The sequence below is a fragment of the Lepidochelys kempii genome, chromosome 11 (assembly GCF_965140285.1).
Source record: "Lepidochelys kempii isolate rLepKem1 chromosome 11, rLepKem1.hap1, whole genome shotgun sequence".
NCBI lineage: Eukaryota > Metazoa > Chordata > Testudines > Cheloniidae > Lepidochelys > Lepidochelys kempii.
Genome location: NC_136390.1, coordinates 47688134 through 47701182, shown reverse-complemented (window position 1 = coordinate 47701182; position 13049 = coordinate 47688134). Strand labels below are relative to the sequence as shown.

Here is a 13049-nt window from a genome sequence, read left to right as displayed (position 1 = left end):
AAGCTGACTGGCATTGATCTGCATAGCATTTGTTAATTGACCCATGATGCTCAAAAACATTTTTCTCTTTGGATATAATATGCACGTTTTCTCTGGTGGTATTCTGACAATTTATAATCTATGTATACCATGAAAAAATTCAGTCTGAAAATAATATTTACACAATGTTAAAATATTAGAGAACCCATATGATTTGACGAACATACCAAATTCTCCTCTATCCAGTGTTATGATTTCAGGATCATCATCATAAATACCTAGTAAGAAAAAATACTAAGTCAGCAACTATTTTTCTTTTGCAATCTTTACATAAAAGAATCCAGAAATACTCTATGCTTCTTGCTCAAAATGAAATTTGTAGAAAACAAATGATGGTGCATATTAGCAAGGTGAAAGATTTTACCATGTGATATATAGTTCAGTGGTTCATATAAGATTAATTTGGTCTCAGTTCAATTCCCAGGAGATAAATGTCCACAACACAATAGCCACCATCTCAGCTGGGAACCTTTTGGCATCCTCAGCAGACAAACCAGTCATTGAGTAGGCATAGGAGACTGAACTGGCTGTTCACACAAAGACGTGGTGCATCTTTGTCACAGATGAGACACAATACGGAGTGCCTGATGAGGGTTTGAGAGGCCGCATGATTCAGTTGATAGAGCACAGCAATGAGACTTTCGAAACCTAAGTTCTAGTCCCAGGTCTGTCACTGGCCTGCTGTTTGACTTTTGTCACTTTCCCTCTTGGTGCCCCAAACCTCTCTAACCCTTTGTCTGTCTTATCTATTTAGAGTGTCAGCTCTTTGGGGCAGGAATTGTCTCGGCATGGATTGTACAGTGCCTAACACAAAAAGCCCAAATGTCAGTTGAGGCCTCTAGGTACTACTATAATACAAATAAATAAGACAGAACTTCAGTATCCTCCAGAGTTATCAAGCCAGCACCACACAGAAGCAATAAATTCATAATAAAATAAAATAAAAATCCAGAAGAAAAAGTAAACAATACGCATAACTGTACATAAACTTAAAATGAATGTTCGATAAAAGTTAAAAATCTGATATTTTAAATCAACCACTTTTGTCAAGAAGTGCAGACTCAAACACATGAAATTTTTAAATTATTGCAACCTCTAAAGAAAATTGAAATTACTCTCAATTTCATGTAATGTGCATGTCTCTGATTTATTTAATTTAGGTGTACACAAACATTAAAGTAGTTCTTGCGGGGTTTTTGTTTTATAAAATGTTCCCTTTGTACTCTGAGTTTTTTCAGGGTTAGACTGCTTCAGCAAAATACAAGCGTAGGAATTCTCTCCTTCACTTGTGATGTTTTTATCCAATTCACCAAAATAGGGGCTCACTTCAGCTTCCATGTTTATGGTATGGTGGAAAGCATCATTGCAGTCTCTCAGTTGCCTATTTTCCAAGTTAGCTACCTGTGTCACATTAGCTCTGAAAAGACATCCTAGCTGTCTAATTGCCAGCAAATATCTGGACAATTTTTGTTTGAAGAACTGATTTCAAAATCATATTTGGCATAACCCTATTGATATGGTGTGTATGCTTACTTCCTGGTATAGTTACATTTATCTCCAATAAGACTCCATGGGAATTAACTGTTTTGCAGGATTGGGCTCTTTATGTATAAAGGGTAATAAATAAATAAATGTAAGTTAGGGAGAATACTTGTTATGGGTTTCCAATATAAAAAAATCTGAAGGAATTAAAAAGATAAACCCTCCCCTTGTATTAAGAAGTTAATACGACACAATATTAGTATTTGATTACAAATGAACAAAGATCACTTATCACATAAAATACACACATATATATACACACTATAACTGAACAGTAAAAAAAAGCGAATACTTAGTATAATGAGTGGATTTAATACTAAGCTGACTGTACTATTACTGCTGTTTGGTGGATTATTTTAACAAGATACTTTAAGGCTAACACACTCAGTAGGGAGAAAGGAGAAAAAAAAGACAGCTGTGGAGTCTAGAAAGAAGAAGAGAGGGTCTAAGAGGAAAGTATGTACATAGAGTTGGCATAGCCAACAATTTTGCATTTACTCAGGACTGTAAGAGAAGCAAACTACAAACACACATCTTACCAAAATCATAGCGATAAAAGTTCCAACTCTCATATCGACCTCCTTGTTGGTGATCTTCAAGACCTTTCTCTCCATATTTATCATACTTCTTCCGTAGCTCGTCATCTTTTAATACTTCATATGCTCTATTTATTTTCAAGAAGTTTTCATGAGCATCTGGATCATTCTATCAAAGGAAAACCACATTTACTAAATATTTGTCTAATGTAGAACTAAAAATATTAAATGAACTTTCAGCAATACATCTGTTTCAATGTCTCCATAACTATGAATGTTGTAAATTGTTTCTCAATGGAAGTTGCCATCAGATGGAAGCCTCCAAGCAAGACAACCAGTATTGATAATAAGGTAGAGTAGCACAGAGAGAGTTCAACTCACATTTGAAGATCATCCAACAGTAACTTTGAAAGCCTCCAGCTTTTCTAATCACTCAAATGTGAGTTGAATTCTACACCAGACTGTCAAGCTAGCAAGTTTTCTGTTTGGTTTTTATTCTGTTTATTTTATACTTCAATATATTTGTGACTTATTTCCTTAGAATTAGATGTAGTGATTGCAATATGTTATTACAGTGCAATTTTCCCTTAAGAAAACATTACATGCCTTCTGAGGATTTACCATTTTCCTAAAGAAACAAAACTTGAGCACACACTGGCCTTTGGCTCTACATTATTTGCATCTGTCTGGGGGCACAAAACAACTGCAGCTAGGAACTCCTGTGACACAGAAGCAATATCTGCCTCCCACTATACCTCCCACTCCTCTTTCCCATCCCCACTCAGGTGTAGGGGAAGTGATGGAGACAAGGTGGGCAGCCAGGGGTAGAGATGGAATATAACAGGGGTGACCAACCTGTGGCTCCAGAGCCACACGCAGCTCTTCAGAGGTTAATATGTGGCTCCTTGTATAGGCACCGATTCCGGGGCCGGAGCTACAGATGCCAACTTTCCAATTTGCCAGGGGGTGCTCACTGCTCAACCTCTGGCTCTGCCACAGGCCCTGCCCCTACTCCATGCCCTCCCCTGAGCGTGTGGTGCCCTCGCTCCTCCCCCAGAGCCTCCTGCATGCCATAAAACAGCTGATCAGGAGGTGCAGGGAGGGACGGGGAGGCACTGATCGGTGGAGCTGCTTGTGGGCGGGAAGCGCTGGAGTGGGGGGCGGGGGAGAGATGATGGGGGAATGCTGATGTATTACTGTGGCTCTTTGGCAATGTACATTGGTAAATTCTGGCTCCTTCTCAGGCTCAGGTTGGCCACCCCTGGAATATAATGTTCTCCAGTGGTCCTTGGCTAGAGACGAGCGATCCTTTAGGGACAGAACAAATGATGTAGCTGGCACAATTTAGAACAATCCTTAGGCTTCCTTTAATTACATCAAGGACCATTTTGGCTTCTAGTCTGCTCCAGAATCAGGGGAGTGGAAAGGTGGCTTACAACTACCTTTATATCCCTTCTCTCGGTCCTGTGCTGACTGAGAGATCTAGCTCACCAGTATTATATTAATTCTCTCACCTTTCCCATTATTACTTAAAAACTTGCCTTAAATAACTACATTAATGTACAGCAATACTAAAAAATAAGTTATAAAGAGACTATTTCCCTCCTGATGCACCTGTACACCTGCTATTAACATTACAGGGCGTTACATGCATGAATCGATAGTGTCATCTAAGAGTCTACACAAAATGTATGTTTAATTCTGCAGAAGGTAGTCTGTTGAGAAATCTTTCTTACATAGTAATATTTCCATATTTTATGGAAATTATAGATACCACTTTGGAATCTTAATACTTTTGAAAGTATAAGTAGAGAGTCCAGTTAAAACCTATAAAGCAGCAGAGAGAGCATTTTAAACACTGTTAATAAGCTATTCTATTTCAAGTGACATATCAGTTATTGCTGAATTGCTCTTTGAGATAGCAAGAAACAACCACATATAATAGGTTACAGCTGATCCGTTTTTATCTTTATTGTGGGTGGAAAGGCAAAATAAAATTAAGTCTTCCTAATTAGAGGCTATATACTATAACATATTCCTCAACAGTTAATCCATGTTCAGTCACTCCTCTCTTCCCCATTGAAATGATAGTATATAGTCAAATACATATTTGCTTCCTTGCCCCATGACATAAATGTTTGGTGAAAGTCCTTCTCCTTGATGTCAAGTTCAACAGTATAGCATCAACTTTGGCATTTTAGGCCCCACTCCTGCAGCTTGCTCTGTGCAGGCAGATCACTGTGCCCACATGGACCCTCATTGACATCATTAGGGCTCTCTGAGGGTGCAGGGCTCCACATACATGGAACAAGTAGCAGGATCAGGGCCTTTGTATTGTCCTACTCCAAGACTTTGTCTAATTATTCCAGTAAATCTTGAGTATCGTATAGGAGAATACAAATAAAAAATGTTTCCTTACAGGGGTCTCTCCATTTCCCCTTCTCATCCACAGGCCATCCCAGAATTTTTGCTTTCCCCTACTCAGTTTCCAAACAGGACAGACATGACATGGCCCAGCAATATTTATTACACTGATGCAATTTTATAGTAAGAACAATAAGTAATAGTTAAAACTGACAGATGCAGTGTAATTCTAAATAAGAGAAAATGTATAAACTATCAAGCCTTTTGGCTTCAATGGCTCAGTATGACTTCAGTTCAACTTTGCCACAATTTACTAACATATCCACTTTTATTTTTGCTTTTCTTTGGAGGACAGTCAGCTAGTCTAAACTAAGTATTATGTTATTACATCACTTCAAAAATCTAAGACACTAACATGTAAAGTTTCAAATTTGTTAAAAAGCAAATAAGTCCATTTTAAAGATAACACTGGACGAATTAGCTCAAACAGTGCTAACTTTATCACAGGAACTCAAAGATTTTACTTACCTGATTTTTATCAGGATGTAACTTTAATGCCAGTTTTTTGAAAGCCTGTCTTATTTCTCTATTACTTGCTTCTTTGGATATTCCAAGTAAACTGTAATAGTCCTGATCAGTGCAAACAAGAGCTATCAGACATGTTAAAACTAAAAATAATAACAAAGTTCTTTTCAAATCTCTAATGCAGTCTCCTTTGAATAATAAGAACTCCATTATGAAGCTTTTAAAAAGTTATACAAGTTACAATTCAGACAGACTTCAAAGAGTGTATCCAATGAGTTCCAAGATGTTCAAAAGATACAGATGTTTAATTTAAGGACTTTTCTTTAAGATTTTGGTTGTCATAATCCACAGTCACATGATAATTGCCTTGCAAAAGTTACAACCTGTAAAGGGGAGGGGGGAGGAAAAAGCCATTTAGTAAAGGTTTCACTATATTATATTGATAAGTTATTAAGAAACATTAACAGCTTTAGCAGAATGCACCCTAACATTAGTAACAGGAAAAATCAATCAACTCCTTTCTATATAATTTAAATGTTCGTGGTCATTAACTTTTATCACTCCTTCTCTGGTATGGGCTAATTCCGCAAAGCTTGACTCATGTGACTAGCCCCCACTGAGAGACATTAAAGCCTAGACCTGTTTATCATTTAGGAATATATTTATCTTCTGCTTGCTTTTCCTGACTCATATTTTTTCCCCTGTAGTCTCAGTCACTTGGGGACAGGAGGAGGAGATATTTCTGCATGTGGGCGCAAGTAGTTTAAAAGTAGTTATTTCAACACTGCACAATCCTTCATCCCAGGAGTGAAATGTGTTTCAATTCGACATTTAAAACCTCTTAAAAATCAAAACGAACCTAAAAACCTCCCTCATTCAAAGGGCTTCAGCTGGCCGCAGAGTCATGCAGCCTGTCGCGTACCTAGGTGCACGCAGCCTTGGGTGATGTCTATCTGTGCATAGTATATGTGGGCTATGCGGGTTGTGTGAAACAGGCTAGGACCAAAGATAGCTCCTTTAGCACCTTAACCTGGGGGGAGGTTATACAACACTGGGGAGGAAGAGAGCAGAAGATGAGCGTGTGACAGACTGGGGAAGGAAAGCGGGAGGAGACAAAGGAGGGAAAGTAGAGGGCAGAACATGGGTGCAACAGGGCTAGGGACGGGCGGGTGGAAACGGGGAGAGGCTGTTGTGGAGGAGGCAGGCTCGGGATGAGGAGAAGATCTGGGACCGAGGGGGGGGAGGACGGGGATGGGGAGAGGGAGGCGCAGGGCTGGCGGGTTTGGGGGAAGCAGCCTAGGCGGGGTAGGGGGTGGTTGAGGGCAGGAGGGGCGGCCCAGGGAGGATGCTGGTGACACAAGAGGAGCAGTGCGGGGACGAGGCAGGTTCACCCGGCTGCTCCTTCCCCGGGCGGGCCAGGCAGGCCGCGCTTACCGGTCTGTGTGGCGCTAGGCTCCCCGGCGGGATGCGCAGGAGCCGGCTGCGGGCAGGCGGCGGAGGAGGGGCCGGGCGCGAAGCAGCATGGGCCCGGGGAGGAGCAAGGCGGCGACCCGAGGCGGATCCGGCTCTGAGCCGGAGGCAGGTGGGGCCGGGAAGGCTGACGTGGCCGCGGCTCCTGCGTTGGGGCGGGGGCCGGGCTCGGAGCGCCGGGGGCGGGGCTGGCCCTGGGCGAGAGACTGGCCCGGCCGCGGGGAGCTGACCCAGCCCCAGTGTTGCGGTGTAACAGTGGGAGAGGCCCAGGCCCGCGTGTGCCGGGCTGCTGAACCCGGGGCTGGAGCGAGGATCACACAGGGGGTCGCCGCCTTTTCCTTTCGGAGCCCCCCCGCCCCCCAAAATCTCCAGGGCCCAGCGCGGGGGGGCGTCCTAGGTGCAGTTTGACTTCTACAGGGCCGCGGAGGGAGCGGCGCTCCCCTCAGCAGGTCACCCAGCCTGTCTCGGGTGGGAGAGTTGCCGCCAAAAATCATAAAGGGGGGAAGGGGCTCAGCTCAGTGGGGGTAGCTCAGGCTGTGTGCGGGCGGGGGGGGAGCTCAGGGCGCAGGCAGCGGGGTAACTGGGGCTGTGCGGGCGGGGGGTAGCTCAGGGCGCAGGCAGCGGGGTAACTGGGGCTGTGCGGGCGGGGGGGTAGCTCAGGGCGCAGGCAGCGGGTAACGGGCTGTGCGGGCGGGGGGGGAGCTCAGGGCGCAGGCAGCGGGGTAACTGGGGCTGTGCGGGCGGGGGGGTAGCTCAGGGCGCAGGCAGCGGGTAACTGGGGCTGTGCGGGCGGGGGGGGGTAGCTCAGGGCGCAGGCAGCGGGGTAACTGGAGCTGTGCGGGCGGGGGGGGGAGCTCAGGGCGCAGGCAGCGGGTAACTGGGGCTGTGCGGGCGGGGGGGGTAGCTCAGGGCGCAGGCAGCGGGGTAACTGGGGCTGTGCGGGCGGGGGGGGTAGCTCAGGGCGCAGGCAGCGGGGTAACTGGGGCTGTGCGGGCGGGGGGGGAGCTCAGGGCGCAGGCAGCGGGGTAACTGGGGCTGTGCGGGCGGGGGTAGCTCAGGGTGCAGGCAGCGGGGTAACTGGGGCTGTGCGGGCGGGGGGGGGTAGCTCAGGGTGCAGGCAGCGGGTAACTGGGGCTGTGCGGGCGGGGGGGGGTAGCTCAGGGCGCAGGCAGCGGGGTAACTGGGGCTGTGCGGGCGGGGGGGTAGCTCAGGGCGCAGGCAGCGGGTAACTGGGGCTGTGCGGGCGGGGGGTAGCTCAGGGCGCAGGCAGCGGGGTAACTGGGGCTGTGCGGGCGGGGGGGGAGCTCAGGGTGCAGGCAGCGGGTAACTGGGGCTGTGCGGGCGGGGGGGTAGCTCAGGGTGCAGGCAGCGGGGTAACTGGGGCTGTGCGGGCGGGGGGGAGCTCAGGGTGCAGGCAGCGGGGTAACGGGCTGTGCGGGCGGGGGGGGTAGCTCAGGGCGCAGGCAGCGGGGTAACTGGGGCTGTGCGGGCGGGGGGGGTAGCTCAGGGTGCAGGCAGCGGGGTAACTGGGGCTGTGCGGGCGGGGGGGTAGCTCAGGGCGCAGGCAGCGGGGTAACTGGGGCTGTGCGGGCGGGGGGGGAGCTCAGGGTGCAGGCAGCGGGTAACTGGGGCTGTGCGGGCGGGGGGGAAGTCAGGGCGCAGGCAGCGGGGTAACTGGGGCTGTGCGGGCGGGGGGGAGCTCAGGGTGCAGGCAGCGGGGTAACGGGCTGTGCGGGCGGGGGGGTAGCTCAGGGCGCAGGCAGCGGGGTAACTGGGGCTGTGCGGGCGGGGGGGGTAGCTCAGGGTGCAGGCAGCGGGTAACTGGGGCTGTGCGGGCGGGGGGGGTAGCTCAGGGTGCAGGCAGCGGGGTAACTGGGGCTGTGCGGGCGGGGGGGTAGCTCAGGGCGCAGGCAGCGGGTAACTGGGGCTGTGCGGGCGGGGGGTAGCTCAGGGCGCAGGCAGCGGGGTAACTGGGGCTGTGCGGGCGGGGGGGTAGCTCAGGGCGCAGGCAGCGGGGTAACTGGGGCTGTGCGGGTCGGGGGGTAGCTCAGGGTGTTGGCAGGGCAGGTAGCTGGAGCTGCGTGCACTCGGGGATAGCTCAGAGTGCAGGGAGAAGGGGAACGGGCTGCTGCAGGAACGGGACGTAACTCTGTAAGTGCTGTAGCGTGGGTAGGTATAGTGAGGGAGATGTGGGTTCCCAGGGAGAGGAAAGGTGGGAGCCTATTGGCCAAGCCATCTTTGCATGGCACTTGTCTCACTAGTGTTTGTTTCTTTTGGACAGTTTCTTCTAAGGTGAATAAGAGTTGTATAGATTCCTGAGAGTCATCACGAGAAACTTGCTCTTTAGTTTTTGAATGGGCCATGGAAAACTGAGCTTCCCAGTACCAAAGTGTTGCCAAAAATCTTTGGAATAGGGTTTGTGTAATTTAATAATTGTATATTGTCTCTGCAGAGACTTTGTTTTAAACAGCATCAGATAGGCTTATGTGTCCCTATCTGTATGAAAATTACTTAATTACTACTGTATTTTTCATAGACAAAGCTAAGGTTAAGTGAATCAAATATTTACACCAACAGAAGTCAAGTTGACAAAGAAATACAGAAGGGCAGTGGTTGCAAATGGTCTGTTAGCATGAACTTTGTGCATCCTGATTCTTGTTGCTTGTGTCACAATCTTAGTTATTTTAACACGTTTTTCCTGTGAAGTATCTGGAAAAGAAAATCAGTAAGTCAGACCAAAAAACTCTGTGTGGCAGGGGGGCGGAAAGAAATTTGTTGTCAGATGTTAAAATGTGTGTTGTTTATCTGAGAAATTTTGTTTTTTTGTAAATATAAACTTATCAGAGCCAAACTTGTTTCCAGCTTGGCTATTTTCACTTATAGGAAAAGATTAGCTTAACATGTTACATTGTCCTCTCAATTAAATGTTAACAAAGTAGCAGTAGTAAATACACTTTTAAAATCCTCCAAACTATAATAAGGGAAATGACAGATGTACTGACTTCATGGTCTAGTTACATGTATGCTGTTGAGTTCATCACTGGTCTATGTGTTTACTGTCTATGGGTTTTTTGGACTGGAATAGGGACTTTGTCTTCATTCTTGGTACTAATTCACCTAGCACACTGATGATGCTGTATGAATAAAAATATATAATACATATTAAGAGAGAAAGCCCCTCTAAAATGACTTGACCATTTAAATGGTCAAATTAAGCAAGATTAAATTACAGCTAACCTTTTCCTTCCCTTTCTTTTGTAACTGAGGCCTCACTTATCAGAACATCATAATCACCATATGGAATAAATCTGTAGTCCATCTAGTATACTACCTTTCATGCAGTGCGTCACTGGGAGCATGGATCAGCGTTCACGTCACGCTCCCCGTCAATACCTGACCCAGGCAGGGGAAACTAATGATCTAATCAGCAGACCAAATTCGCTGATAAATCCTGGTCACATGCCAGCTGAGGCATGTTGTACATACACTAAGAAGAATGCCTCTTAGGAAAAGTTAAAGGTTCTCATGATTCACCTAACTGCAGTACCGTACCTTGGAAGTGGAGTAGGAATTTCTTTTGTTATCACCAGTGGTCATCAGTTTGTCTTGAAATATGACAGTTGAGGTCTTTCAACTTTATTGTAGTTCGTGTAACAGCCGGTGCTTGCGTTATTCATGTAAATACCTATTCCTTTTGGGTTTTTATTAAAAGCATCTTACTAATATCCATGTAGTAGTTAATTATACAGGTTAATTATACTATATTTATGTTTTTTTAAAAAAGCTTTTTTTGTGTGTGTGTGTGTGTGTGTGTGTGTGTGTGTAGATTTTGAATGCCTGCATGGGGGAGTGAGCGTGGGGAGAGGCAATACTAAGTTAGCTCCAAAAGGAGTTTAACTTGACCATTTAAACAGCTAATTAATGGGATCATATATCCCAATTTTATCCGGATAGTCCCAATTTTTCATTTCATATATTGGTGTCCCGAAACTTTTTTCAAAATGCCTGAAATATCCTGATTTTTCATTTAATCAGTCAAAACATTCAGAATTTTTATGAACTTCAAAATATTTGTTCAAGATTTATTGTGATATTGACAAAAAGGAGCCGATTCTGGCAGCTTATAAGGGGAAAGGAAGATGCCACAATTCCCCTGGTGAAGGAGCAGCATAGCACTACCATGTCTGGTGCTATGTTGTGCCTCTCACTACTCTGGCCATAGGGAGTGTGTTGTGGCAGAGGGGAAGTGCCAGAGACAGAAGTGGGAGTTTCTTTAGTGCTAATTGGTATAGGGATTCTGGGCTGCAGCCCAGCAGCCCATTGTTAGCCTAAGTAAAAATGCCATTAATAGAGCAGTCCCTATCTAGGGCTTCTCTGATTTACACTGCGGTGTGGAGGTAGGGGGCACATTGGCCCACAGCTGGTTTAGAATCCAGGCATTGATACTTGTACATTTTACATGTATTAAACAGTAAGTTTAGCTACAAGATAGTGGACACAAGTATTTTTATGTATTCCTTAGAAAGTTTTAAGTAGTATAATAAACACACAACTATGTAGTAATATAATTTAAAAAAAACAAAGCAGACAAATTACCAGCAGGGATTATTTTATAGTTAGAATAGATTATATAAAATGTGTAATTAAGCACTGACACTGTATAAAACTGCTTCTGTTTAGATATCCAAGTTGTTAGAAAGTTACTTATTTAAAATATCCATGCAGTTTCTTTAACATTTAACCTTTTAAAGGAATTATATTTTTTTATTATTTACAGTCAAACATGATTATTATTAAAGAGCACTCTGTAGAAGAAGACTATCAGTGTTGAATGTTGACACATTTTATTTCCTGTCTTAAAATATTTTTTTCTTACTAATGGTTTAGAAAAGATAAATATATGAAGTGTTAATATTTGTTGAATTGCTCCTGTGGAGAGTGAAGGATTTTTAACATACATATACTATAGGTTGGAGGGAGTTGAACTTTTTCACTCATTCAGGTCTTTCCCTGTGTAAACCATATTTTTGGTAGTCAGTAGCTGAACATCTGACATGGGGCAAGGTTTTGGCAGTGCAAAGCATCTGTAAACTCATTTTGGCTGGGGGAACCAACATGACCCAGAATTGGATGGAGAGGGGTATGGCCAGAGCTACCCATCTCCTCAGTGACTCACAGAGTTCATGCAGAGCCCCTGCACAACTTAAAGCTTCAGTGGAGCCCAGCAGACCTTTCATAATCCTGTTTTGAACATTATCTCCTAGAAGTGGTGTCTTCCTTTGGTGTCTCAAGGGGGTAGAGTTTGGTTTGTGGTTGAAGCTTGGAAGAGTACCACTACTTTTCCTCCCCCTCTTCTAATTGAGGAGTTGGAGCTTCTTTGATACAAAGGAGAGGGAGCTGCTGCCAAGGTGTTCTTCATGAAGGATCTGGAACATTGGAATGTGCTTTTCTTCAACCTTGGTCTGTCAAAACTCAATTTCTTAGGTTTTGCAACATGCACAGAGGTTATTTTCCCCCTCGGAGCTTTTGGGAAATAATTGAGGCTAGAGGAGGGCTTTGGGTTTATTTTGATTTATATTTGAACGTGTTATCAAGGAAGGATGAGCAGTCCTTGCATTGTATCATTATTTTTTTTAGTGTATTTTAATGTATACAAAGGTTGCCATGAGCATAGGATAGACACCTACAGAGGTTTTTTATAAGTCTACATAAATTCTAAAAATTAATTTGAACATGTTTCAAGATGAGCCCCATACTACAAAATGTGAATTTCAAACACCCCAGTTTCAGAGAGATTCATTTCTGAGCTTTTATTTTGATCCATTAAAAAGATAGGGGTCATCTGCAAAATTTGGATCCCTATCCAGGTGTAGATTTTGAAAACTCAATGAATTTGTACATGCTCATATTGGGGATTTTGGACTGGATACATATTTCATTATTTTTAAAAACATGATTAATTGACTACAAGGATCCATGTCAGCCCTATATAGGCTCTCACTCTCTCCCTATGTCAATACCTTCCCTGCTTCCATAAAGATATTCTCTGCATACCATTACAGACATCCATGGGACACTGAACACAGGAAGTCTTCAGCTGCTGATACTTTCCCTCCTAATCTTTAATCATTGCCTGAGCAGTTTTTCTAATGCATTAATAAACTATTGGCAGAAATTGATAATTTGCAGATGTCATTACACCCATAAACTTGTTTGGTTAATCTTTAAAAATTCATGTCTAATAAAGTGAGATTTGTCATAAGGGCTGGTGTGTGTAATCCATGTATTTTATACGTTAGAAGTATTCAGATTTGCAGTGATGCAGATGATATAAGTGTTTCAGCATCCTGTCTTTAAAATGTGAATGATTAGAGCTGATATTTTGAAGGAGCGCTTTTATTAGAGAGAGTGGAAGAATAACTGCAAAGTAATGCAACATTTAAAAAAAGGCATAAAATATAAGTAGTACTTCTAAGAGCATGACAATGGTAATTGTCTACCTTTGTTCAGCAGTCAATAATATCAAAAACATGGGGCAAGTAAGCCACACAGCCCCTCCAGACTTAAGAGCAT

At 44.6% G+C, this 13049-nt stretch overlaps 1 protein-coding gene across 1 annotated transcript in view; it reads right to left on the bottom strand.

Moving 5' to 3' along the window:
- Positions 1-6592, bottom strand: part of DNAJC10 (DnaJ heat shock protein family (Hsp40) member C10) — a 34918-nt gene extending 28326 nt beyond the window's left edge. The window contains exons 1-4 of the mRNA XM_073306089.2: positions 6441-6592; positions 5010-5389; positions 2121-2286; positions 207-257 (exon numbers count right to left, since the gene is read on the bottom strand). Of these exons, the coding sequence (XP_073162190.2) occupies positions 207-257; positions 2121-2286; positions 5010-5216 (424 nt within the window). The 5' untranslated portion in view covers positions 5217-5389; positions 6441-6592. The remainder of the gene's footprint in view (positions 1-206; positions 258-2120; positions 2287-5009; positions 5390-6440) is intronic.
- Between the last annotated feature and the right edge of the window lie 6457 nt (positions 6593-13049).